At 51.6% G+C, this 27,276-nt stretch overlaps 2 protein-coding genes and 1 pseudogene across 2 annotated transcripts in view; 2 read left to right on the plus strand and 1 right to left on the minus strand.

Annotated features, from left to right (window-relative positions):
* The first annotated feature begins 2,906 nt into the window (after nt 1-2,906).
* Nucleotides 2,907-3,007, plus strand: LOC131918110 (U6 spliceosomal RNA; annotated as a pseudogene).
* A 15,317-nt stretch (nt 3,008-18,324) lies between these two features.
* On the plus strand, nt 18,325-21,765 carry Sphk1 (sphingosine kinase 1). Its single transcript, XM_059269835.1, has 5 exons — nt 18,325-19,268; nt 19,936-20,088; nt 20,166-20,260; nt 20,337-20,452; nt 20,693-21,765. Exons 1-5 carry the CDS (start codon nt 18,878-18,880, stop codon nt 21,441-21,443), a joined length of 1,506 nt encoding a protein of 501 aa, XP_059125818.1. The 5' UTR covers nt 18,325-18,877; the 3' UTR covers nt 21,444-21,765.
* A 1,095-nt stretch (nt 21,766-22,860) lies between these two features.
* Ube2o (ubiquitin conjugating enzyme E2 O) overlaps nt 22,861-27,276 on the minus strand; it is a 47,827-nt gene continuing 43,411 nt past the window's right edge. The window contains 3 exon segments of the mRNA XM_059272172.1: nt 22,861-24,970; nt 25,053-25,110; nt 25,198-25,401. Of these exon segments, the coding sequence (XP_059128155.1) occupies nt 24,303-24,970; nt 25,053-25,110; nt 25,198-25,401 (930 nt within the window). The 3' untranslated portion in view covers nt 22,861-24,302.

Below are 27,276 nucleotides of genomic sequence, written 5' to 3' on the forward strand. Positions count from 1 at the left end.
GCCACCGCCACCACCACCACCCCGCTCAGCTACTTCATACCACCTGCCCAGGTGTCAGCACTCACAGTGGGCCAGGCCCTCCTCCCACAGACTCGCTTATGTGGCAATCTGATGGAGACATTTTCTCAGTTGAGGTTCCTCTTCCCAGATGACCGTAACTGATTCAAGTTAATAGAAAAATTAACCAGCTACATGGTGAGACCCCTGTCTCAAACAAAACAGCTAAATGGAAAATCAACCACCTCCAGGGGTGAGATGGGGTGAGATAACATTCTCTTGTGAGGTAGTCCACAGATGTAGCACCGAGGCCAGGAGGGGTGTGCACTGGTCACCACGGCAGCGGTGGAAACACACCGGAAGGAATATATTCGTAACCGAGAACCAATTCCCGAAAGTTGCCCCAGTTCTTACCCACTAAGATGGGCCATCTCCTAAGACAGCCACCCTCAATCCCTTCTTTACCTGCCCTGCTGTGCTCCTCACAGGCAGAAGAGCCTGTTTTCCATCCCTAGACTCTGGGCTGATGACTTCAGCCCCTTGACTGACAGATGCAGTGTGGCAGAAGTGATGTTCGGGACGTACGGCTGAGGCAGGAGAAGTCTGTAACTTCTGACTAGGTCCCTAGGCATTCTGTCTTGGAACCTGGCTTAGTGTCACATGAAAGGACCATACTGCCTGAACTCCCTGCTAACAGTCAGAATCTATGAATGTGTCAGGGAGCCATATCAGCTGTTCAGGCACAATGACATTGCAACCACAGGACGCCCCCAAGTAAGAGTGCCAGCTGTGACCTGTCAACCCACAGCCCACGGAGAGAGATGAGCATCGTTGCTTTAGGCCAGTACACTCAAGGAACACTTATGGGTTACACAATACAGGTTCAAGCTGTTCTGTGTTTTGACTTTCAAGACAGGGTCTCACTAGACCAGGCTGGCCTCAAACTCAGAGATCCACCTGCCTCTGCCTCCCAAGTGCTGGGACTAAAAGCGTGCACCACCACGGCCCAGCTTAGGTTCAAGTTCAAATGTGCACACAGTACTGACTCATATTTTAGCTCACATAAGAGCACTCTGGGAGCCTCCCTCCACTTCCCACCCTCCTCTTCCTGTGACTCTGCTATCCCTAACAGCCACCGTGGAAATGCAGCCAGGCTCCTAAAGATCTGACAGAGAGGACATAGCTCAAGTGTTAGGGTGCTTTGCCTAGCCTGCTGGTGACTCCAGAACTCAGGATCTGGAGGCAGAAGGGTCCGGACAAGAAATTCAAGGTCATCCTCAGCTACCCATTGAGTTCAAGGGCAGCCTGTGCTACATAAGACCCTGGTAAAGTATGTGCTTTGTGAGATTGAGGACCTAACTTTGAGCACCCAGAACTCAAGTAAAAAACTGCATGTGGCCGGGCGGTGGTGGCACATGCCTTTAATCTCAGCACTCAGGAGGCAGAGGCAGGTGAATCTCTGTGAGTTCGAGGCTAGCCTGGACTACAGAGGGAGTTCTGGGAAAGGCACAAAGCTACACAGAGAAACCCTGTCTCGAAAAACAAAATAAAACAAACAAAAAAACTGCATGCAGTGGCACACACCTGTAATCCCAGTGATGGTGAGATGGGAAGTGGGGACATGCAGATCCTTGGAAGCTTGACACTATCTTGGGTACTTGAAATTCCAGGCTAATGAGTCTGTCCCAAAAAAGTATAAGGCACCCAAGGACCTATATATGCATGCCAGGCACCCACATACCTGCACCCACATGTGGGCACACAAAGAAATCTGACCATGTCACAAACACAATGTGTTGACATGGAAAACCAAACCAAACCAAACAAGCAAACAAACCAAATCAAACAAACCAAAATTCAGGACAATTCAAGGCTGACACTTAGCCAGCCAGCAGAGTAAGGTCCTCATGGTAGGAATGTAAGAAGATTTCATTTCACACACAAGGGCAAGCAGGATCCCCTAGTAATTAAATACCAATTAGACATTAAGAAAAAGCCTATTCCAAATCGTATCACTGTTCAACAGGGAAATGGGGGTAATTTAGCTTTGTTAATAGATGAGAGCTTCTGGGGCTGACAGCGGCAGAGGAACAAGTGAGTGTTAAGAAGCACAGAACCAGGACCACTCTGTCCCTTTTCTTGGAGCTGAGTGACAGCTCCCTTCCCCCATTTTCTTAGAGTAGGGCAAGGCACCAACCCCCTTTCCTTGTAGTGTGGGTGGCAGCCAGCTTCGTCACCATGCCTGTGTTCCCGTGCTGTGTCTGGGAGGAAGTGGGAGAGATTGCAATGGCATGTATCATTTCTGAACTGTGCCTGGTCTGTTTGCAGCGCGGGTCACGGTTTACAGTGTACTTCACGGGGTTCTAGTGCCAGGGAGAGAAGCCGCTGCCTCCTTGCCTGGTCTCCCTGCTTACTCCCAAAACAGGCTTGAGGTGGTTCTGTGATCGTGTTAGAATCTAATGATTTTTTTTTTTTTTTTTTGGTTTTTCGAGACAGGGTTTCTCTGTGTAGCTTTGCGCCTTTCCTGGAACTCACTTGGTAGCCCAGGCTGGCCTCGAACTCACAGAGATCCGCCTGGCTCTGCCTCCCGAGTGCTGGAATTAAAGGCGTGCGCCACCACTGCCCGGCTTAGAATCTAATGTTAAAACAATACTCTTGAGACTGAGGGACCACTGGGCGGGGGGGATGGCTTATTGGGCTGTTAAAAATGCTAGCCAGAGCCCAGTGGTGGTGGCAGACGCCTTTAATTCAAGCACTTGCAGAGGCAGGCCTGAGTTCGAGGCCAGCCTGGACTAAATAAAGAGTGGGTTCCAGGACAGCCAGGACAGACACCCCCCCCCCCCCCCCCCCCCCCGTGCCTCTCTCTCTCTCAAAAAAAAAAAAAAAAAGTGTTTGCAGCACAGTCAGCACTGGCCTCGGCAGCCCAGATCCTAACAATTGGAAGAGTACAGAGAAGGTTAGCATGGCTCCTGAGCAAGGATGACGCGAAAATTTGTGAAGCATTCCGTTAAGAGAAAGAAAGAAAAAAAGAAAGAAGGAAGGAAGGAAGGAAGGGAAGAAACCAAAACAAAACAGAATGCTAGCCAGAGCTAGAGAGATGGCTCAGTGGTAAAGAACACTGGCTGCTTTTACAGAGGACTGGGGTTCAATTCCCACATCGGCTCACAACCATGTGTAACTCCAGTTCCAAGGGATTTGACTCCCTCTCTGGTCCCCGTGAGCACTAGGCATGAATGTGGTGCAAAAGTAGACAATCGCAGGAAAAAACACCCATATATATACAATCAAATAAAAAGTAAATTATAAAGAAAAAATGAACACACAGATGCTTTTCTTTCTTTTTTTTTTTAAAGTTAGCCAGGGTCCAGCAAGATAGCTGAGTGGGTGAAGGAGCTTGCTGCCAACCCTGGCAACCTGAGTTCAATCCTCGGGACTGACTCACATGGCTGGAGTAGAGAAATGACTCCCTGAAAATTGCTCTCCGCTCTCCAATCTTTGCAAGAAACTCTCTATGGGATACACACACACACACACACACACACACACACACACAGACACACACACACACACACACACACACACACACACACACACACACACGGGAGGGGGGATGGGGTTGGATAGAAAGGGAACTGAGGGAACCAGTTGGGAAGAGGAAGGGACCGTGGGAAATCGGGGACAAGAAAGGCTAATTGGGGTGAGTATGTCACAAACACATCATATACCTGCGTGAAAACATTAAAATGAAATCCATTATTGTGTATAATTAATATAAGCTAACTAAAAGTGCTAACCAGAAAAAGCATCAGGCCCGAGACAAGTCCCTTCAGCCCCCAGCATCGGGGCTAGCTAGACGTTGGGACGCTGCCTGCTGGACTGAGAGCTGAGGACACTCTTTCAGGAACTGAGGAGAAGGAAGCCTATGTTGTCTCCACGCGTCTGCACTAGCATGAAGAGATGGGTAGGCCAAGTGAAGAAGGGCCAGGAGAGACCCTGAGGAGATGGAGCTGTTAGCCCTGTTCCAGGAGCAGTGGCGCCCAGAGGCCCCAGCACACACCAGGGAAAGGCACGGAAAGGCCCATGTGTCCTCCCACCCACTCTTCCAGCCCCGTCATCACATTTAGGGCATCTCTGCTTTTGTTGTTGTTGTTTTTCTCTCGGCACTGGTGACCTTTGAAAAAAAACTTGGATCAGGTAAGTCACAATCTCAGAAGGCAGAGGCCGGAGCAGGTGGTTTCAATGTGCTGCCTACTCCAGAAGCCAGGTGCAGTGACCTCACTGCCATCTGGGTGGACACAGCCTGCCACCTCCTCTCCAGGGAGCAGCTTCCCTGAAGGGATGGCACAGGCAGAACACTCCTGTAGCCTTCTTAGCACTTGGATGGCAGGACCTTTGGGTAAGGCTCCTGAATGAGAAAGCCCCTCCCCACGCGCCCCCCCCCCCACTCCTGTTAGTAGGTCAGTAGGAAAAACAGAACAGAATAATGGAAACAGAAGCCAGCATTAGGTGTTCTAAGAAGGAGCTCTGCAGTCAAGCTACAGCCCGGCCCAAGGCTGGCCTTCTAAAGCTTCCATATATTTTTAAAGATGTATTTTATTTTATTTTTTTCTTAGTTTTTCGAGACAGTTTCTCTGGGTAGCCCTGGCTGTCCTGGGACTCACTCTGTAGACCAGGCTGGCCTCGAACTCAGGGATCCACCTGCCTCTGCCTCCCAAGTGCTGAGATTACAGGTGTGTGCCACCACCACCACCACCCCAGCTTTATTTTTTTTAATTGTGTGTGTGTGTGTGTGTGTGTGTTTGTGTGTGTGTGTGTATGTGTTGCCTACAGGGGCCAGAAGAAGATGTTGGATTACCTCAGAGCTGGATTACCTAGAACTGGAGTTACATATGGTTGTGGTCTGCCATGTAGGTCCTGGAAATCAAACCCAGGTCCTCTGGAAGAACGGACAGTGCTCTTGACCACTGAGCCTTCTCTCCAGCCCTGTTAACACATTAAAAAAAAAATGAATAGCTGGGCAACGGTGGCGCACACCTTTAATCCCAGCACTTGGGAGGCAGAGGCAGGCAGATCTCTGTGAGTTCGAGGCCAGCCTGGGCTACAGAGCAAGATCCAGGACAGACACCAAAACTACACAGAGAAACCCTGTCTTGAAAAACCAAAACAAACAAACAAACAAAACTAAAGGCCAGATGTGCTGCCTCACGCCCTTAATCCCAGTACTTGAGAGACTGAGTCATGAGGATTGCACCAATATGAGGCCAGCTTGAGCTACAGTGTGAAATTTTGTCTCCTAAAACCAAACATAAACAAGTAAATAAATTCATCAGTTTATGACTGGGGACTGAGAATGTAGCTCATCAACAGCATGCTTACCCAGCACCCACATAACCCCGGGTTCCATCTCCAATAGTACATAAACCAAGCATGGCAGTACACCCCTGTAAGCCCAGCTTAGGATATGGACACAGCAGGGCCAGAAGTTCAAGGTCGTCCTCAGCTACACAGCGAGTTTGAGGCCAGCCTGGGCTACATGACGCTGCTTTTTAGACCAAATAAAGTCCCTCCAAACAATGCCTACTATAGGGCTGTCTGACACCTCCCTCCGCTGACCAGGGAGGGATAAGGCTCTGCTGAGAGCTTCAGAAAGCCGAGCCACTGGCCTCTACTGCAGCTGGAGAAGTCAGAGGACTGCCTGCGCCTACCCCGATCAGAGCTGCAGCGTGTGCTCCCAGCGCGTTCCCACCCCATCAGGGCTGCAGCGTGTGCTCCCAGTGCGTTCCCACCCCATCAGAGCTGCAGCGTGTGCTCCCAGCGCGTTCCCACCCGATCAGGGCTGCAGTGTGTGCTCCCAGTGCGTTCCCACCCCATCAGGGATGCAGCGTGAGTTCCCAGCCACCGAGCCCTCCCCACAGCTTTCCAGCGCCAATGTGTCTGTCATTTCTTCATTCCCTCGGCCCCAGTCAGGTCAAATCCCTGGAGCTGGCATCTGAGTATGGTTTTGAGGTTTACCATCAACTTGGCATGATTGGTAGCTGTTACCACTCAGCCATTCTCCAGCCTCTGTGTCTAACTTTAAAGGCACCTTTGACCACTTATTTATTTGTTTATATTTTATTTTATTATTTGGAGACAGGGTCTCATTGTGGAGCACTGGCTGGCGTCGGAACTTGTTACATAGTCCAGGGTAGTTTTCAACTCACAGAATTCGTCATTTCAAAACTTGACGGTGAACATTTGTAGTCCTGGCTCTCAGGAGGCTGAGGGAAGAGTTCTAGACCAGCCTGGGCAAGATTCTGTCTTCAAAACAAGACAAGGGTTGGGGATTTAGCACAATGGTAGGCTGCTGGGGTTGTGGGGGGAGGTAGGGAAAAGCAAACGAAACAGAAAAAAAAAGATGCTTTCTTCAAGCGGTTGGTAACCCTCACACTCATTTATTTTATTTTGTTGTTGGTATGTATGCACAGATGTATGGATCCACAGAGGCTGGGAGGACGTCAGGTTCCTGCTCTATCCTGCTCTACCTTATTCCCTCAGAACAGGGTCTCTAACAGAACCTGTCTAACTGAACCTGAAACTCTGTCTTGCTGGGCTGGGCTGGCAGCTCCCGGACCTGCCCTTGTCTGTACCCCAGCACTGGGGTTACAGGCACACACGGCTATGTTGGCTTTTTTATGTGGGGACCAGGGATTCAGACTCAGGCCCTCATTCTTGCACGGCATGTACTCTTACATCAGTTGTCGCCTGAGCAGTTTCCTAGTCCCAGTGTTGACTGGAACCTAGATTCCTGCTCTTCACATACCCAGGGGCACACGTTAAAGGTTCCTAAAAGAGAGACTGGCACACTCTTCACCATCCCTAGGTTCACCGTGGCTCCTGGCCTCTGCTCCATCTTTCCCAAAGCCCGTGCCTCTGCAAGCTTCAAAAGGGACAGATGGCAGATTTACTTGTGAGGGCTCAGCATGTCCTCCTGTTAGAATAAGGCTGACTGACGCTGCCAAGAGCCCAAAGGGGGCAGAGCCAAGCCCATGCTCATCATCCTTGGCAGTTATGAAGTGTCTCTCTCCCCTTTCTCCCTCTCCCCCTCCCCCGTGTGTGCGTGTGTGTGTGTGTGTGTGTGTGTGTGTGTGTGTGTGTGTGTGCGTGTGCGTGTGTGTGTGTGTGTGTGTGTGTGTGTGCGCGTGTTTGAAACAGGGTTTCCTTGTGCAGCCCTGGATCTGCCTGCCTCTACCTCCAGTGCTGGGATTAAAGGATGTGGCCCCATGCCCGATTTAGAGCCTAGTTCTCAATCTGGGATCCCAGTACAATAGGAACTCAACCTGAAATGCTTTGTGCTTATTTGCAAATGCCAGCTCTGATGTGGGGATTTTTCTAGCCACGCTAAGTCAGAAAGATTGATTTGTCTTTTTAACTGTACACCAGGGTCATCTGCCCCTCTGTGAAGCCAGGGGAGGTGTGTGTGTGTGTGGGGGGGGGGTGAGTTGGGGGAAGGTGTCCCTCCAGAGTGCCTATATTTATACCCAGATGCATTCCTTCCCCTGGGGAGCTCTGCTGCATCTGCCAGAGGGGCAGGAACAGGAGAGGTCGGTCTTCCTGTGCTGTTTGAATAACCTTGCTAATGAGTTTTAAGGAAAAGACAAAAAAAGACAAATAAAAGGTATACACTTCCCATCTCACTTCCATTCCTGTTACTGTGATAAAATCCTCTGCCAAAAGCTTTGAAGGAGGAAAGGGTTTGCAGCTCACAGTTCAGGTTACAGTCCACCATCCAGGAGAAGCTGCAGTGGCAGGAGCTTGAGACAGGGAAGGAGCAGGGAGCAAGGGGTGAATGTGTGCTTTCTGCTCCCTGTCTCTGCTTGTGCTGTCCAGGACTCAGCCAAGGGAATGGTGCTACCCTCAGTGGGCAGGTCTCCCCACTTCAAGAAAGATTATCTCAATAATCCCTCCAGGCATGTTCAGAGGACCATCTCTCCTGTAATACTAGATTTTATCAAGTTGACAGATAACATTGTCTCCAAGCCCCTCAGCTTTTTAGATCACCCTCTACATTTTTTTTGTATATTTAAAATATACATATTTTTAGCTCAGGGGTTGAGTGCTTGCCTAGCATCCACTAAGCTCTAAAATCATTCCCAGAATGAGAAAAAAAACTCATATTTTTTATTTTGAAGATCTATTACTAAGCCAGGTGTGGTTACACACACCTTTAATCCCAGCACTCAGGAGGCAGAGGCAGGCGGATCTTTGTAAGTTTGAGGCCAGCCTGCTCTACAGAGTGAGTTCTAGGACAGCCAGGGCTCTTACACAGAGAAACCCTGTCTCAAAAAACTTAAAAAAAAATATTGCTAACCAATCAATCCACAAGCCTTGGCATATGAGACAGTAAGATCAAAATCCCAGTGAGGCTGGTGTCACATGCCTTTAATCTCAACACTCTAGAGACAGAGAGAGGCAGAGCTCTATGAGTTTGAGGCTAGTGTGATCTACATGGTGAGTTACAGGCAAGCCAGAGCTACTTAGTGGGCCCCTTTCTCAATCAATAAATACATAAAATAAAATAAAAATAAAAATTCTAGTTGTTTGTGGTGGTGTACACCTGATCCTAGCAGTTGGGAGATGGAGGCAGAAAGGTAAGAAATTCTAAGCTATCCTTGGCTACATAGTGAGTTTAAGGCCAGCCTGGGCTACATTACACCCTGCCTCAGTGGGTAAAGTGCTTGCTTTGCAAACCTGAGTTTAGATCCCACAAACAAGCTGGGTGTGGTGGCCCGTGCCGTGCCTGTGACCCCAGTGCTGGATGTGGTGGCCCGTGCCTGTGACCCCAGTGCTGGGTGTGGTGGCCCGTGCCTGTGACCCCAGTGCTGGGTGTGGTGGCCCGTGCCGTGCCTGTGACCCCAGTGCTGGGACAATGGAGGCAGGCTCATTCTGAGGACTCACTGGCCAGCTAGTTGAGCCAAAATAGTAAGCTCTAGGTTCAGTGGGGGACCCTGTCCACAGAATAAGGTATTAACCTCTGGCCTTCAAACACATTGTCTCCCTGAGCATGTCTACCCATACATATGCCATGTGTACCACACACACTAAAACAAAGGCCAGCCACAGCACGGGGCCATGCTTGTGATCCTAGGAGAAGGAGGTAAGGGGAGAATTCAAGCTCATCCTGCTGCACTCTGGAGGCAGATCTCTCTGAGTTTGAGGCCAGCCTGGTCTACAGAACGAGATCCAGGACAAGCACCAAAACTACACGGAGAAACCCTGCTGTGAAAACAAACAAACAAACAAATCAAAGCAAAAAGTAATTAAAGTTTTTTTTTTTTTTTTTTGAGCTGAGGATCGAACCCACTGAGCTAAATCCCCAACCCAAGTAATTAAGTTTTTAAAAGGGGAGAAACAAGAGAAAGCAAGCAAGGAAGGAAGAAAGGGAAGAAAGAAAGAAAGAAAGAAAGAAAGAAAGAAAGAAAGAAAGAAAGAAAGAAAGGAAGAAAGAAAGAAAGAAAGAAAACAGGGCAGGAAAAAGAAAGTTGAACTCCTCAGCACCTGTGGGGTGATCCCTTGGTGACCACACTCTGTTCTGAAACAGGGCCAGAGGAAGCTGTTGGGATCATGGGACAGTGCCCTGGAGGGGAAACAACATCTCAACTGTTGCTCAGACGCCAGCACATCACTGTGATCAGGACTTCAGGGCAACGAGCAAAGGGAACAAGGAACTCCATTTTTGGAAACTGGCTTTCCTGTCACATCCATGCAGCGTCATGCGCTGGTGCATGAAACCTCCCCAGCCAGCCTATGTGGGGTGAGGTGAAGGCATCCCTTGTCCAGAGACCCAGCTGTCCAACTCACCCTGCATAATCATTACTTAAATTACTAGGCTTGTGTCTGCAAAAAATCTGAGGCTTTGACCTTCAGGAACTGAGCCTCCAGGGAAGGGGATGTTCTATTTTCGGGATGTGGATAATGAGCTCGAGGAGCGGCAGACAAGCCTCGCTCCTGGCTTCATGTCTTTTTCAGTTGGCGAATCAGGGTATCTGCGTCCCTCCCCCGCTTTTGCTCCCGGTCCTTAATAATTGGGTTTCGATAGAGGAAGCCTGAATAGGTACAAGTTTGGGTAAAAGACAGGTACACCCCAGGACAGCATCCCCAAAGTCTCCTGTGCATGTCTGCCCACCCTCAGGTAGGTGGACACAACCCTAGACCATTAGCACAACAGTACTTTCTGGCCAGGGACTAGGGCCAACCCACGGTCTGTTTGCTTTGGGAAACACCCAAGGACACGTTTTGAGAAACGTGAAAGTAGAAAAGACGTCCAAACAGAAAGCACGGGGAAAACCATACGCACACCCATCGCCTCAGCCTCCAGGCTCTGTCCTGGGTTGCTGAGCTGGAGAAGCAGCTCTGCTTTCTATCCCTGACTGCAGAGGCACTGGCTCCTGCTTCCTGCATCTCATTTCTCTTTCTAGGACCTCCTGAGTCAGGTGGTCTGACAGGGCTTCTCTTTCCTCAGGAGGTAAGGTCAGCAGACGAGGATCCCTGAGCAAACCAGGAAACATCCATTCTGCTAGTATCCAGGATGTGGGGCTGGGCAAAGGCCAGGCCACAGCCCACTTCAGGCCCAAATGGAAGATGATGTCAGAGGGAGTCCAAGGAGTGTTTCCACGGAGTGACTCTTCCCAATGGCTGTGGCTGGCAGTATGGTTAGCCTGGTCCAGTCTTGTCACAGGAGAATAGAAGGAGCTAGGCTTCCAGGTCACATGAGAGGAGATGGCAAAGCCACAGAGTTCCTTTGGTGCCTGGGGGTGGGGGTGGGCAGTGCCCTTTCTGCAAAGCAGTGTCGGGGAATTGTGCCGGGCTGAGAATGGATTGCTGGGCTGTTTCCAGCCCTTCCTCAGGTGAAAAGTTGGGATTTTGCAAGCCTCTATTATGTTTAGCAAAGACGCCAGTTTCTCCCTCCTGGGTAATTTTCAGAAATGGAAACCAATTTTTCTCTGGACTGGATCTCAGCCCTAGCAAGGCTAGTTCCAGCCCCACTCAACATAAATGCTTATTTTGGCCAAAAGCAAGGCCTTGGTTTATGTTTGTTTGGGTAAAGCCAGAGAAGGAAGGAGTTGGGAAAGAAGGTTCTGGAGCCAAGTGAGGACAGAGTTAGCACATTATTTCCATTTCCATCGGTGGTTAGTGAAATCCTGGCCCCTAAAGATGTCCCCGTCACAGTCTCAGGAGCCTGTGAATGACCACAATACATTATGTGCAGAAGGGACTTTGCAGATGCGATTAGGAATCTGGAGGTGGCCTGGGAGTGGCGCACACCTTTAATCCCAGCACTCGGGAGGCAGAAGCAAGAGGATCTCTGTGAGTTCAAGGCCAGCCTGGTCTACAGAGTAAGTTCCTGGACAGCCAGAGATATATAGTGAGACTCTGTCTCAAAAAAATAAAACAACAACAAAAATAATCTGGAGGTGGTGGGGAGGCTGGGGATGGACTTCAGTTGGGAGAGTCCTTATGTAGCATGAAGGAAGCCCTGGGTTCTAGCACTAGTACCATAGAAATTGGGTGTGATATCACATGCCTGTGTTCCTGTACTTGAGAAGTGGATGCAGGAGGCTCAAGAATGCAAGCCTACCCTTGAGACCAGTTTGGGGTACATGAGGAGGAGGAGGAGTCTGGAGATGGAAATTTATCTAGGGCACGTGGCTGGGGCCAATGATCCCAGGGGACCTTGTGAGAGACAGGGAGAAGGAAGGAAGAGATTTGGCTGTTGAAGTAAAATCTCAAGATACATCAGTCGCTGGCTTTGGTCATGAAGGGTCCTCATACCAAGGAATGCAGGTGTCCTCTAAAAGATTAAAAAAAAAAGGGCTAGGTTCCACAGACCACAGTTCACTCTGGACTTTGGCTTCCAGAACTGTAAGGATAAATTTGTGTTAAGCCTGAGCTGCAGTAAAGATCCATCATGTAACAGCCAACACAAAACTCAGCTTTGCTTGTCCAGGGACTGGGGAACAAACCCATCTGCTCAGGAAGCTGGAGATGCCATAAGCCAAGGTAAAAGCCAGGATCTGAAGGTCAAGGTAGCCAAAATAGCTAAGGAGCCTGGCTGCTTGCAGATATAAGCAATAATTGCACCCGGGCCATGCTGGGGAAGAGGGTAGGCTTGCCTTCCAGACACCCCCTTTCTCCTGTACCCACAGGCACTATTCATGGTGGTTTCCTCTTTCAGCTCTTTCAAGATGCCCAGTGTGGTTACATCTTTCCACTGAAGGCATAAAGCATTGATTCAAAATGGTCCTAAGAGCTTATTGGTTTTTTCTCCCAATCCTTCAAGCTTGAGGAGGAGCATTTCCATACCACACAAGGTAATGAAGGAGGCATCTATGTCTAACCAACACATCTTGGGCTGGGAGTGTAGCTCAGAGGTAGAGCATTCACAGGGGCCAGGATTTAATCTCTAGTACCACATAAAGAGATTTTATTATATAAAATATTTTTCAGGGGTTGGGGCTCAGTGGATTGAGGGCTTGCTATGAAGCATGAGTCCTGAGTTCAGATTTCCCACATCCATGTAAAACTTGGGTATACGGGCACATGAATCTGCAGCACTTGAATTGGGTATACGGCACATGAATCCCCAGCACTTGAGTTGGGGTGGGGATTGAAAGGCAGATCCTAGAGGCATGATGGCTGACCAGTTTAGCTGAAACTAGCTCTAATTTCAGAGACATGCTGTCTCAAAGATAAGTAGGGCTGGATATGGTGGCAGTGTGTGTCTTTAACTCCAGCACTGGTGGCAGGTGGTTCTCCGAGTTCAAGGCCAGCCTGGTCTACACAGCAGGTTCCAGACCAGCCAGAGCTACAATGAGACACTATCTCAAAAGCAAAACAAGTGGAACTGGACCCGAACTGACCTTTGCCCTTCACACATGCATGTACAGGTGAGCATTCTAACCTCAAAACCATTGTTCATATGTGTGGATATATGAACAAATCTCAGACAACAGAGACAATGCTAGGTGAAAAGGAAGAGATTGGAGTGATCACAAACAGGTCAAGGAACCCCCAAGACTGTAGGCCAGGCCGCAGAAACCAGGAGCGTCCTCCTACCTACAGGCCTCCAAACCCAGAAGACGCCAGGCCTGTTGACACAGTGAGCCGCATGTCTGTGGTCTGAGCCACCAGGATGGCAGGCAGGTGGCTGGAAACAGCAAAGTGGCACCCTGTGGGTGTCAGATTTCAGAATGTTCTGGAATCCTAATGACCCTGAGTTGTAGCCAGGGTGAACAAGGCCTAGAGGTAAGGGTATCTGCGAGACAGAGTCCAAAGGCCCAGTGGGACCTGCACCCCAGCCACAGCAAGGTGGCCCAGGAGGACAAGGAAGTACCTAAGAGGTTGTCTTAGTCAGCTTTTTTTTTTTTTTTTAAATGTATGAGCATTCTGTCTGCATATGTACCTGTGTGCCAGAGGGTATCAAATCCCATTATAGATGGTTGTGAGCCACCCTGTGGGTGCTGGGAATTAAACTCAGAGTCTCTGGAAGAACAGCCAGTGCTCTTAACCACTGAGCCATCTCTCCAGTCCCTTAGTGTTCTATTGCTGGAAGAGACATCACGACAATGGTCATTCTTATAAAGGAAAGCATATAACTGGGGCTTGCTTAATGTTTCAGAGGTTTGGTCCATTATTGGCAGGAAGCATGGTGGCACACAGGCAGACACGGTGCTGGAGGAGGAGTTGAGAGTTCTACATCTGGATTCTCAGGCAGCAAGAAGAGAGAACACTGGGACAGGATTGGGTTTTTGAAACCCCAAAGCCTACCCACAGTGACACATGTTCTCCAACAAGGCCACACCTCCTAATGCCACTCCCTAAGCACTCAGATATATGAGCCTATGGGAGCCATTTTTTTTTTTTTTCTTTCAAGACAGGATGTTTCTCTGTGTAGCTTTGGCGCCTTTCCTGGAACTCACTCTGTAGCCCAGGCTGGCCTCAAACTAACAGAGGTCCACCTGCCTCTGCCTCCCGAGTGCTGGGATTAAAGGCGTGCGCCACCACTGCTGGGCTGAATGGGGCCATTCTTATTCAAACCACCAGAGAGGTAGAGCCTGAGTCGTTCGTTCACACAGCTCTAGCAGTGAAAGCATTGCACAGAAGAGGAAACCCAAAGTCTATACTCCAGCACACAGCCAGGGATCCTGTGCAGCCTCTCTGTGCCTTCACATCTCCCCATGTGGCCTGCGGCACCCCCAAGCCAGTGCCTGCACTGGCCATCACGGAAAAGCAGCTAGGAACTCTCAGAATGGAAAGCCAAATGCCGGATAGTCTGGAAACAAAGTCTTAACATTTTGCAGAGGTGAACATCTCCTTTCTCTTGCAACCTCCCAGGCAGGGACATACTGTAAAAACAGAAAGAATTTGAGGTTCAGGAGGCCTGCATGTGAGGAGTTGAACTTACCAGGGAAGCTGAGCATGGTGATAAATGCCTGTGGTCCCAGCACTCAGGAGGCTGAGACAGGAGAACTGCTTGGAGTTTGGGGCTGGACCCCGGGTTAGTTCCCAGTATCCATTCTGAGGCTCACTACCATATGTAACTTCAGTTCCGGAGGTCCAGTGCACTCTTCTGACCTCCAGACACCAGGCACCCACATGGTGCACATACACACCTGCAGGCAAAACTCCCATACACATAAAATAAACTAAATGCATCTAAAAACGGTTCTTAAAATCACCAACAAGACAACTCTCAGAGACAGGGCAAGTGGCTCAGCTGGCACTGTGCTGTCTTTCATGCACAAAGCCCTGGTCTGACCTCTAGAACTGCATGAGCTCGATGTGGGAGCACGAACCTGTGATCTAACACTAGGAAGGCGAAGGCAGGACAGCAAAGCCACCCTCATTTATGTAGCAAGTTCAGGGACAGCCTAGGACACACAAGCCCTGTTTCAAAGGACCAAATCCCTTAAAAATATAAAATAAAATAAAAATCACCCAGGGAAGGTAGCTTCAGGCATGGTGGGTGGGGTGCCAGGCACCCTCACCTAAGGAAAACAACGGAAGAGACGGCAGCTGTGCAGGTAAAGATGCCTGCCACCAAGCCTGACTCCCTGAGTTCAAGCCCTGGGATTCTTCTGATGCAAGGAGAGAACAGACTGTAGAAGGTAGTTCTTTGACCCCTACACTCACACTGTGGCGCGCACACACACACACACACACACACACACACACACACACACACACACGCACGCACACACGCACGCACAAACATGTAAACAACAAAAAACATTTAAATGTTTGGCCACCTGGTAGCCTTCCCTGAGCTCCTGGGGTGCAAAGGCTAGGTCTAAGAACCGGTTGTCACCTCTCTGGCACAAGGTGGGGTGGTGGTGGTGGTGGTGGGAGCTCTTAGGTGTTTTTCTCTGGGAAAGCTAGGCATGGAGCCTAGGAAGAAAAACAATTCCTTTCACCTGTGAGACAGGTATGGCTGGAAACAGGCTGGGTTGATGATCAAGCCAGAACTCCTGACTAGCCTGAGGCCAAGGCCAGGTGGGCCTTGCTGGGTACAGTCTGGTTAATGAGTGTGTGTGTGTGTGTGTGTGTGTGTGTGTGTGTGTGTGTGTGTGTTTGTTCTTGGGCATGCACGTGGGGAGTGCTTGGGGTTAGCTGCAGCTTCTTTTTCCTGGAGACCCTCAGGTCCCTGGGTACCTAGAGAGGCAGTTGAGGTGAACAACCCACCAGGCTAACAGATACCCAGAAAAGCTCTGGTGGCATAAGGCCTCCTAGCCTGGGGGAAGGGCTTCGGTTTGTTCTCTGCTGTGTTGGGAATTGGTTTGACAGCTCTGAGGAGACCCTTCACCTCTCAAGGTCTCAGTTCCTTGAAGCTTCACAAACGCAAACCAACATCTTGTCCAAGTCTAGTCCTGGCTCCAGGGCCAGGGGTGCGGTCCCACGGTTTCTGGAGTTAGGATAAAGTTCTTTAGAAAGGGAAAGGGTCTAGAAAGGCTGCCGGGATGGGGGAGGGTAACAAGAACAAGAGAGGCAAAGGCCAAAGAGGTGAGCAGGCCAGGGCATGAGGCGGCAGGGAGCACAGAGGGGCCATTGTGCAGACTGGAACTGAGGCCAGATCGGAACCCCCTCCCACTGGGTCTTTCCTGGTCAGGAAGAGAACTGGACCCGAGGCCCAGGGATAAAGAGCCCTGCAGGCTGCTTCTGCTTCGCTCACCGACTCAGTGTCCAGTCAACCTCGCCCCAGCTGGCCTGCAGTCTGAAAGGATCCAGCCCCACGCTTCAAAGAAAAGCTGCTCCAGGTCGGCATTTTCAGCATGAACTTACACACAGCCTGGTCTTCTCTTTCCCGTGCCTCAGTTTCCCCTCTTCAGTTGCTAACGACTGGCTTTTCAGGCTTGGTAGACACTCCTTCCCAAATGTGGGAGAGAGAGTAGGAGAGGCGTGTTCCCACGCTAGTCTGCGCAGCCAGCCCCCTACAAGCTCGAAATCTCGGGGAGAATAGCTTCCTGAGTTTGCTAGATGCCAAAGCCAACCTGGACCCTAGATCTCTGCAAAGGGGTGGGACAGGACAGAAAAAGGAGCAAGCAGCAGTGAGATCTGGTTCCCCCGCAGAGCCCCCTCCTCCCACCTCGCGTCCTCGCAGCGCGTGACCGCGGCACTGCGGCTGCAGAGCCGCCATCCCCTGTCCGCGCTGGATTCCTGGGGTGTGAGGTGGGAAGCCGGAGATGGGGGTGGGTGCAGGACCAGATCTCCGTAGCCACGAGCACCGCGACACTGGGGGTGGGTGATGACGCCCTTGCTTTCTCCAACTCCTCTAGTTTTTTTGTTTCCGGGAGTTTCCCCACCCGTGAGCGTGTCGCTGAGTCACCTTCTCGGAAGGCTCCGGTCAGGCTGTCCCGGGGCGGTGCAGAGCCAAGGCATATATTGAGGAGACGCGTGCGGAACCGCAGGTCCAGCCTGCGTTCCCTGGCCAGCTCAGGGACCCCTAAAATAGTGAGAAACTCGGTAGGGAACTCAGGAGTCCTCTGGGAGAGAAGCCACCTTCAAGGCGTGACCCAGTTCACTGCAACGCCTTGTTATCTGGTACCCCGCTCCTCCCGGACTCGCCCCTTCTGGACTGTAAGAAGGCGATGCAAAGAGAGAGGTGTGTGGGGTCGCGCGGGGGCCGGTGTGGGCGTGCGAGCCCTGCGCATCTGGGGCTGGATCATCACAGCTTCCTTCGGGGGTTTGGTGTCTGCTTTGGTCTTGCCTGGGTAGGTAGGTCACCAACTCGGACTTGGCGGCTTCATTTTCTCAGTCTCCGCCAATAATCTTCCAGGAATTTAACTCGAGTTAGTTATGGACACCCTCAGGCCATTTGCCATGAAATATATCACTTACACAATGACCCATGCGTCCTGTTTATCTCCACCGAAGGGCATGCTCCCCGGCGCCTGTGCATCTTCACCCGGAGCTTGCCCGAGGGGTGGGGAGAGGGGGGACCACGCCCCCGTGCTTGCCCCTCCAATCCCGGTGAGAGCCCCCCAGTGCCCTGTCCACGCTGCTGGATTCATCCAGTTGGTGAGGATCGTGGATCCGGATCATCCGCTGCAGGCAGCTTCCCAGGCCTCGACAGTATTCCCTAGGGGGAAAGGCTCCAACTTTGGAGGTTGCTGAGGAGGCTTCCTCCTCCCGACTTCGTGCTCCAGCTAGAAGTCCCCAAACCGGTTTCAGCTTTCTCCCGGAAGGCATGACAAACTGCTTCGGGTTCGGTGGCTGAGTAGTCCAGCGGCTGCATCTGGAAGCTAAAAGTAAATCCATCACGGAGGAGCAGGGGAGCAAGAGAAGCTTGCGGGTGGCGGGGTGACCGGACCTGGTCCAGAGCTAGGACAGCAGGAAGGATCTGGGTGTGGAATTCTGACCAGGCTGGGGACGTCTCCTCTTCGGAGACGCCGAAGAGGCGCTGCCTCCCTACTGTGAGCAGCCGTTTCGAGGTGCAGCCCAGGGTCCTCAACGAGAGCGCAGAACCACGCGCACCCGAGGCACACTCGGATGCTGGGCGCGGGGATCTGGGCTGCGCCCTCGCTTTCGCGCTCTCTGGACGCGCTGCTTAAAGCCGTGCTCGGAACTCCACGCCTCGCTGATTTCCTCCAGCTTGTCCTCGACAGGGGTGCACAATCGTGTCCGGGTATCCAGCCCCCCACCCCCAATCTGCGCGTAGCCGAGCGGTGGGCGGGTGGGGGACCAGGGCGGCGCGAAGCTCTGGTTCCACCCAGGAGAGCCCAAGGAAGGCGGGGCGTGGCCAGGCCGGCGCAGAGGCTCCGCGCCCTCCCCGCGCCGCGGCGAAGTTGAGCGAAAAGTTTGGGGCTGGAGGGGAGCGGTCCCTGGGAGTCGGTGCCAACCCCGTGCTTCGGTTGTCCCTCAGTCGCGAGGCTGAGCCCGAGAGGAGCTGCTTTCCGCCACAGGCCGCTAGAGGGACAGACTGGGTAGGGACGTCCCCCACAACCCCGCCCTCCCGTAGTTGGCGCTGCTTTCCTGGGCCCGCGAGGGAGACCGCCACATGCCAGCGGCCTCAGAGCACACTCGCGCTCGGGCAGGGCAGAAGGCAGCCGTGGGTCCACCCAGCTCGGGCTGGCTCTTGCGGGACCTGGGCACTGTTCTCACGATTGCGGCGCGCATCCCCTTTAGAGACTCGGAGACCGGGTAGCTTCGGAGTTCAGGCGGGGGACGCCGCGACTGGGCTGCCTGGGACGTGGTTCTTCGTCCAGAAGTGAGAGCCTCGCAATGCTGGTTCTGGGAAGTTTTCGCAACTGGACTCTTCATCAAACCCAAGGGGTGAAGAGCTGGCCCGACGAAGAGAGAGCCTCGGGTCACTGACTCATGCGTCGGGCCGGAATCCAGAGTCCCCATGGAACGGAACGTTCGTGGGGTGGGAGCTCCGTCTGGAAAGCTAGATCCCGGACCCACGGGGCTCTGTGATTCCGTAGCATGCAGCTCCCTGTGCGAGGTCCAGGAGCTCTGGCTGGGCACCCTGTCGCACATGCTTAGAGCCCAGGCAGCGAACCCCACCGACACTGTCTCCTCCTGTCCCTCAGATCTGGCCGCCTCCGGGAATGACAGGGCCGCTCTCACAGCCCAGGGAGGCGGAGAGGGCGAGCCCCACAGTCAGTCGCCAGACACCCTCCTGGGCAACACCGATAAGGAGCTGAATACAGAAGTCGCCGTTACCCCTAGCACCGCCGGGACAGCACCGGCGGCCGCTTGTCAGCGGGAGTCCCGGAACCTGGCTATGGAACCAGGTTTGTGGGGTACCTGTCTGGGAAAGGCTAAAGGGATCCCTTTCCCCAAGGAATGATAGAGAAACATTTGTCCCATGAGGCCAGAAGTCGTCTGGCCCTGAGCCAAGGAAAGAGGTATTGCGGTGTCCCTGGACAACCTGTGGGAGGCCGCTTCCTCTAGCAGGGCTGTTGGTCAGTTACCCAAATGTTGGGTTTCTCCACTCATGTCATTGCAGCTCTCTTCCGCCTCCTAGCGGCTGGTTGTGGACGTTGCCATTCTTTTTCTTTTTCTTTTTTCTTTTTTGGTTTTTTTGGGACAGAGTTTTTGAGACAGAGTTCCTGGCCATCCTGGAACTCATTCTCTAGATCAGGCTGGCCTCGAACTCAGAGATTCTGACTCCTGAGGATTGGGTTTAAAGGTGTGCACCGCCACTGCCAGGCTCAGTTTTTGTTTTAAGTTTTGTTTAATTTTGTGTGTATGAGTGTTTTGATAGCATAGATGTATGTATGTGCACCACATGTGTGCTGGGTGCTCTTGAAGGCCAGAAGAGGGCATAGGATCCCCTGGGACTGGAGTTTAGGACCATTGTGAATCACTCCACCCACCATCCAGGTGCTGGAACAATTAAGAGCAAGTGCTCTTAATTCCTGAGTCCCCCTTCTGCCCCGTCTGGTTTGTTTTTTGTAGCAGGCTGCCCTGGGGGACTGCTCCCACGGCCTTGCAGAGTGCTGGTGCTGCTGAACCCCCAGGGCGGCAGGGGCAAGGCTTTACAGCTCTTCCAGACACTCGTGCAGCCCCTCCTGAAGGAGGCTGAGGTATCCTTCCAACTGATGCTCACTGGTGAGTACTGTCCCCGGGGGTGAAGGGAGCACTTTCTGCCAGAAAACCAGCTTTGAGAGCATCAAATCTTCCCCCAGCACGGCAGAACCATGCCAGGGAGCTGGTGTGTGCGGAGGAACTGGGTCAGTGGGATGCCCTGGTGGTCATGTCCGGTGATGGTCTGATGCATGAGGTAAGGGCTGAGCTAGAGGATGGCCCAAAGGGTTCGGGATAGTGTTTCCTGGGCTGAGACCACTCTGCTTTAACAGGTGGTGAACGGGCTCATGGAACGGCCTGACTGGGAGACTGCCATCCAGAAGCCCCTGTGTAGCCTTCCCGGAGGCTCTGGCAATGCACTGGCAGCTTCCTTGAACTACTATGCTGGGTGAGAGCTGAGGGTCCGAGTGGGCGTCATGTCTCCTGCCACCAGGTTTTCCAAGTTCCCGTGGGAAGCCCCACTTTTTCTTCTGGAGCCTCAGCCTCAGTTTACTGGTCCTAAAGAGCCTCCGTCTGCTGTCACTGGTTCCACTAACTCCCTGCTTTGCTGGCCCTCACTCCCCAAAAGGAGTAAAAAGAGGATGCCTGGGGGCACCTGCCCTGTCCCATCTGACCTTTCACCTTGCAGGTACGAGCAGGTGACGAATGAAGACCTCCTGACCAACTGCACACGGCTCTTATGCCGCCGGCACCTGTCACCCATGAATCTGCTCTCACTCCACACTGCTTCTGGGCTGCAGCTCTATTCTGTGCTCAGCCTGGCCTGGGGCTTCGTGGCTGATGTGGACCTCGAGAGTGAGAAGTACAGGCGCTTGGGGGAGATTCGTTTCACGGTGGGAACCATCTTTCGCCTAGCAACCCTGCGAACCTACCAGGGTCAACTGGCCTACCTTCCTGTAGGAAACGCTGCCTCTAAGATACCTGCTTCTCCTGCACTGGCGCAGAAGGGCCCGGTGGACACATACCTTGTTCCCCTGGAGGAGCCAGTGCCTTCTCACTGGACTGTGGTGCCAGAGCAGGATTTTGTTCTGGTGCTGGTACTGCTACACACCCACCTGAGCAGGGAGCTGTTTGCGGCACCCATGGGCCGCTGTGAGGCTGGTGTTATGCATCTGTTCTATGTGCGTGCAGGGGTGTCAAGGGCCATGCTGCTGCGCCTCTTCCTGGCCATGCAGAAGGGCAAGCATATGGAGTACGAATGCCCATACCTGGTGCACGTGCCCGTGGTTGCCTTCCGCCTGGAGCCCAAGAACCAGAGGGGCGTGTTTTCTGTGGATGGAGAGTTGATGGCATGTGAGGCTGTGCAGGGCCAAGTGCACCCCAACTATTTTTGGATGGTTTGCGGCAGCCGAGATGCCCCATCCAGCTGGGAGCCCTAGCAGAGGCCACCTCCAGAAGAACGTTAGGATTCCCTGGTTCTCTGTGCCTTTGTCTATGTCTACACTGAGATGGGACCTTCCCTGCCTCCATCCCTTGGTAAGGGAGTGTATGTAAAGCTCATATGGAGGTGGTGGGGACCAAGTAGAGGAAGCAGGAAGGTGGGGCTGCTTTGGAAAGAAAGGCTCTGCCCTCTAAATGCTAGAATGAAATACTAGGCAGGAGCCCGCTGGCTGGGCAGTTGCATATGGAAGGCACTCCTCGTGGCTCTTAGAGCCCTTCCCTGAGAATCAAATCCAAATAAAGTGACTTTTCCAACCTGTTGATCCTGTCCTAGGGATTGGGAAGAGAATGTGGTCTTACACTGGCAAGGGCTATGGAATTGTACTGGGGATTAAATCCAGGGTCTCTGGCATGCCATATAAGCACACTATTCAGTTACACCCCCAAGGCACAGTCATGTTGGTGCTGGGCACATCAACTCCTGATAATCAGACCCCCTTCAGCTGCAGAGGCCCTCAGAGCCTGGCCAGCTGCCCCACCCCACACATAAGACTGAGGCTCTGTGCTCCACCTCTGACCTCAAATACAGTAGGCACCCTGAGTGGATACAGCAGGGAATCGTTCCTGAGTTATTTAGAAGCCCTGGAGACTGGCAAGCAGATTCGGATCCCATTGAAAGTGGGCGATTACCTGGGCCTGCTTACTAGGCACTGTCAAAGCTGGACCCTCCTGCCAGCCATTTCGTACAATTCTGTCCTAATTTCAAGTGGTCTTGGTAAGTGCTAGAGTATATAATGGGCGGGAGTGGGGGCATTCCATCCATGTGGCTTCAGGGAAGCCACCACCCATGCTGGATGGGCTTTCTAGTGTGGCTGCTTTGGACTCCCCTGTACTCCTACAACTAACCCCTTGTCCATGCTCTGCAACTAAGCCCAGAAAGCTCATTGGCTCCCCAGGGGAGCTTTGGTGGACCTGAACTTTGTTGTTGGGACCTTATGAGGGGAAGACTTGCTAATCTCTCTCCAGGGAAGGGGTTCTGACAGATTTCCAACAAAAATGACAGGCAGCAGTTCCTTTAAAAAAAAAAAAAATTTGGCTTACACTCATGACATCTCCAGGCTCACCCAAGGAACCTCAGCCCTTCCAACTCTTCCTTAACAGTTCTAGGCAGGAAGAGAGGAAAGCCCAGGAAAGCAGCGAACGCTCCCGAGACCGGCAACCATTCCAGCTTGGAGCCCAGATACTCAGGCACACTGGCGTCCACTACCCAGTGTTGAGAGCCGACTGCCATCCGGATACTCACTGCCAACCCCTACAGACCCCAGGCCTGGAGAGGAAGGCCCACTGCTACAGACTACCTCGGGGAAATGGTGTGGAAGGATGGGCCCTGGCACACAGAAGGCAACAGAGCCCAAATGAACGGCAGAGGCAGATTTAATGGTGTCACTTTGTCTTGTTAATGAGCCAGCCCCCCCAAAAAATGCAAGTAAAAAAAAAGTTTAATCACACAGCACTTTATACAGATATTATAAGCAGTAGGCATTCACATCTCCACATGAATGATGCCCTGGGATGCACAGCCCCACCAGGCACTCATGATGTCCGCAAGGTAGCGACGGGTTCCCGGTGAGTGTTCCAGTTTCCGGCTCTGTCCTTCCCAAGGCTCTGATGCCCGGCGGCCCTCGCACAGCACAGGCGTGGAGCCCACTTAAGGCTGACAAGACGCATCATGCTTTGGCTTTTTTTTTTTTGTCTGTTTTGTCTTTTGTCTTTTTTTCTAGTAAGAGTTAGTATCATTGCTTTTGAGATTTATTTTCCCAACCTTAAATATTACATACATACACCGGAAATGACACAGCTGCAATGTGCTCAACAGCATCCTCTGATCTGGAGCTTCACATTATCAAAAGCTTAGAAACTTGTAAACCTCTGCGCCTGTGGGGGTGGGGTGGAGCTCCCGCTGGCATCCAGCCTCCCTCCCTCCCTCCCTCCAAGTTGCAGAGTCTATAAGCCAAGGCTGACAGGAGCCACTGGATGGGGAGAGGCCTGTGTTGCTGGCCTGGTTTGTGCAGATGCTCCTGTGGCCTCAGTAGGGACAAAATGAGGCTGGCTGGAGCAGATGTCAGTACAGCCCACACAGGCAGGGCTGGGCAGGACTGCCAGTGTCGCTGCCAGCTTGGACTGGAGAGCAAGGCACCTACAGCCATTTCTTTCCCAGCAGCACCCTGTCCTTACTCCATGTTCATGTGGGGGTTACCAGCTCCCTTGGTGTCACTGAACCTTAGCTTAGTCCCAGCCTCTCTTAGAGAGTAAGTTCAACAGGTCTAAGGGCTACAGCGCACTGACAGGCCACAGCGGCCACAGCAGCCACAGCTCCAAGAGATGGAGGTATGGGGAACTAGAGGACCCAGTGTGGCAGCAGGAGGGTCTGGGGTGTGGGGAGGCTACAGCCAAGCTGAGGAGGAAAGGGACCAGGAGCATTGCAGGAGCAGCCGCACTTCATGCAAGGCACGTCCACCCTCCTGCGTCTGCAGGTTCCTCGACACCCCACCTCTGACCTGAGAAGGGACAGCTAGGGAACAAGTGCCAGGACATTCTGCCTGGGGCAACAAAAGGGACATCAGTGGAGTTCCCAGTGCCTCAGGGACCTGCCTTTGAAACATCACTGAGGGATAGAACGCAGCATCTCGGGACACTTCTTGCACTTCATCAAACTTGCCGCAGGGAGGAGAGGGCTGTGGAAGGCTCCAACTGGGGAGAGGAAGGGGCAGGAGAGGGGCGAAATCTCAGGAAGGGAGGGAGGGAGCAGGCAGCGGCTGGCCTCTCCCACGTGACACTCCTTTTTCAAGCCCTGGAAGCTACTTGTCGTCTGTGCTCTCGGGCATGCCTGCCTCGAGCAGGGCAGCACGGAACTGGGTCAGGACCCCTCGGATGCTCTTGATGAAGCCCTTGGAAAGCGGGAAGAGGGGGAAGCCGATGTCAGGGTAGCCGCTCTTCTCAGGCAGGAAGCTGCGGTAGCTCTTCCTCCTCCTCTTTGGTCTAACGCTGGGCGGTGCTGCCGCATCAGGGGCTGTCTCAGTCTGCTCTGTGTGGTCCCTGCTGGCTGAGGCCGGGCCCTGGGCACCACTCTCCGAGTCTGAGCCTTGGGAGGCCTCCCCAGGGGCCATCCCTACATCCTCAGGCTCTTCTCGGCCAGAGTCTGAGAGTTCAGCTGCAGCCAGGGGCTCCAGAGAGCTGCTGTCTTTAGGGACTCCGTTGGGCAGTGCCTGGGCCCTCTCTAGCATGGCATGGGTTTCCAACCAGGACTCAATGCGGCTCACCAGACGCCAGCCACCCACACTGAAGTGCTGCCGGATCTCCTGCTCGAAGACCTCAGGAGGCCGTCGCACCAACTGGGTCATGGACTGCACCACCCGGATCAAGGCCATCTCATTGTAGCAGCGACTGTTCTCATAGCCTTCCTGCAGGCCCCGGTCACTATCAAAGCCAGCCTCGTTGTAGTATGGCTCATTTACCAGGATCAGACCTGCCAGAAAAAGTCCCTCAGTAAGTCAGGAAGGCGGGCTTGGGAACAGCCTGTCAGTGTGCCTGCCAGCCCATCATTGTACCTTGGATGGAAATGAGCACCTGGAGAAGACTGGATTTGCTCGTCCACCTCTCTGTCCCCTGAAACACAAATTGAACCTTCAGGTCTGTCCCAGATGGACACACCAGCCCCACTGCGCCACCGTCTCCACTGGAGCCCATCCTCACCTTTCCAATCCAGGTACCCAGGAGGCTGACGCACACCTTCCCATTGTCATAGAGGTTGGGGTTCAGGCGGCCACTGCACTGGGAGAGGTAGCAAAAGTGGGGGGGCACCGCTGGGTAGATGTTGGGAAGCTGGATGTCAAACAGGTAGAGGCCATCTTCATAGGGAGTCCGAGTGGGGCCCTTGATTAGTGCTGAGAAGAGGTCCTGGAAGGGAACATGGGATTGTAACATAAACTGCTAAATGGTCTTATTAATTAAAAAAAAAAAAAACCCAGAAGCCAGATATTGGGGTAAAAGCTGAAAGATCAGAGACACAAAGGAACAAGCCACTGCCGCGTCTCACCTCACCAACTCCACAAATCCTCGGACTGAAATTGATAGAGAAATGATAAGATAAAAAGGTAGATTACTGAATCTACTCTGAAGAAAAAAAAAAAAGATACAGAAATGGTAGGAGGCCGGGTGGCAGTGGCACACACCTTTAATCCCGGCAATCAGGAGGCAGAACCAGGTGGATCTCTGAGTTCGAGCCCCCCCCCCGCCCCCCACACACAAAAGAAATGATAGGATAAAAGGTAAAAGGGTAGATTATTGAATCTACTCTGAAAAAAGGAAAATACGAATGTGATAAGAAAAAAAGTACATTATTGAATCTACTTTTAAAAAGCAACTACTAGGTTTTTTTTTTTTTTTTTTTTTTTTCCAGACAAGGTTTCTCTGTGTAGCTTTGGTGCCTGTCCTGGATCTTGCTCTGTAGACCAGGCTGGCCTCGAATTCCAGAGATCTGCCTGGTTCTGCTTCCCGAGTGCTGGGATTAAAGGCGTGCGCCACCACCACCCAGCGCCAACTACTAGTTTTAAATATTTTACAGTGGATTGGATTTTTGTATACTGTATACAAATTTTGTATATTGATACAAATTTGAGATTAATTTTGTTAGAACATATTGTACATATGTTTCTACTCTTGTTCAAGGTATTGTACCCTATACATCTCATTTAACAATGCAATGCAAACTGCTAGTCCTTGAAAGTTATTATTACCAACTATTTAGGATATAAAGAAATGCAGGTTAGTAGTTAGTCGCCTATTACAACTTGTCAGGTTAGGTATGTTTCCAAGGTCAAACAGAGATATATGTTAGATAAACAGGCCATCTTCAAACACTTCAGAGATCTATAGAATATGGCATTTAAGATGTTTTAATAACATATATTCTTTTTTTTTATGACCATGAGACATGTCTACACCTGGCAGTACCAATCTACTTCAGAGAAGATGATGGGCATCGAAGAAACTCTATGTGGCGTTTACTTTCTTTGTGGCAAGTTAGCCACTGGGCAGGAAAATGCCCTTCCTCAACTGCTGACAGTATGCTGTACAAATGGACAAGCAGGACACAAAAGAAAGGACTGCCAAACCTTTCCAAGACAAGGTAGGAAGGCCCTTCAGAAAATCCTGCTTCACAGATGAGTCTGTCAGATACGCTGTATGCTGAAGATGGATGCCCCAACATTGCAGAGGAACCCTGGGTGACTGTCTAGGCAGCCAGCTGTTTCTGTCATTTCTCATATTTTTTTTGTAAGTTGATTGTGTGCACTTCCTGCTTTCTTAAGTAATATTTTTTCCTTTTTGGGTCTCTGAGGGAATTGAGGACTAGATAATTTATATAGTTTTTCCTTGTTAACAAATTCAGAAAAGAAATTCACTAACCAGTATATAAGTTTGTATAAGTTTGAAAGACATTAAAAGATAGTTTTCAGTTGGTAATATAAGTTAGGACAGAAAGTGAATTAGGCACAACTTTTGGATTCACCAAAAAAGGACAGATAATGAAGTATTTTCTCTGAATTTGTTAAATGTCTATGGATTGGACATTGCTAATGTAATTGACTATATATATTATATATACTTATGGCATATAGTTTTTCTTATATTAGTTATAACCTTCTGCCAGGGTACCAGAGTAGAGCAGCGAGTAGCTGGGCAAATAAAGAGAAAGAAGGACCCTTCCACAGGCTCTGAGGTACCCTGGGGAGATGTCTTGCAGACATGGGGGAAAAAGCATCAACAAAACAA

Source organism: Peromyscus eremicus, chromosome 8a (genome assembly GCF_949786415.1).
Source record: "Peromyscus eremicus chromosome 8a, PerEre_H2_v1, whole genome shotgun sequence".
NCBI lineage: Eukaryota > Metazoa > Chordata > Mammalia > Rodentia > Cricetidae > Peromyscus > Peromyscus eremicus.

What these genes read in the sequence shown, in the direction of transcription:
- Sphk1 (XM_059269835.1), top strand. Translation starts at nt 18,878, where the DNA reads ATGGAACGGAACGTTCGTGGGGTGGGAGCTCCGTCTGGAAAGCTAGAT. An exon ending in CTTCCAACTGATGCTCACTG is followed by an intron (nt 20,089 to 20,165) that starts GTGAGTACTGTC and finishes ATCTTCCCCCAG; the next exon opens with CACGGCAGAACCATGCCAGG. An exon ending in GTGATGGTCTGATGCATGAG is followed by an intron (nt 20,261 to 20,336) that starts GTAAGGGCTGAG and finishes CTGCTTTAACAG; the next exon opens with GTGGTGAACGGGCTCATGGA.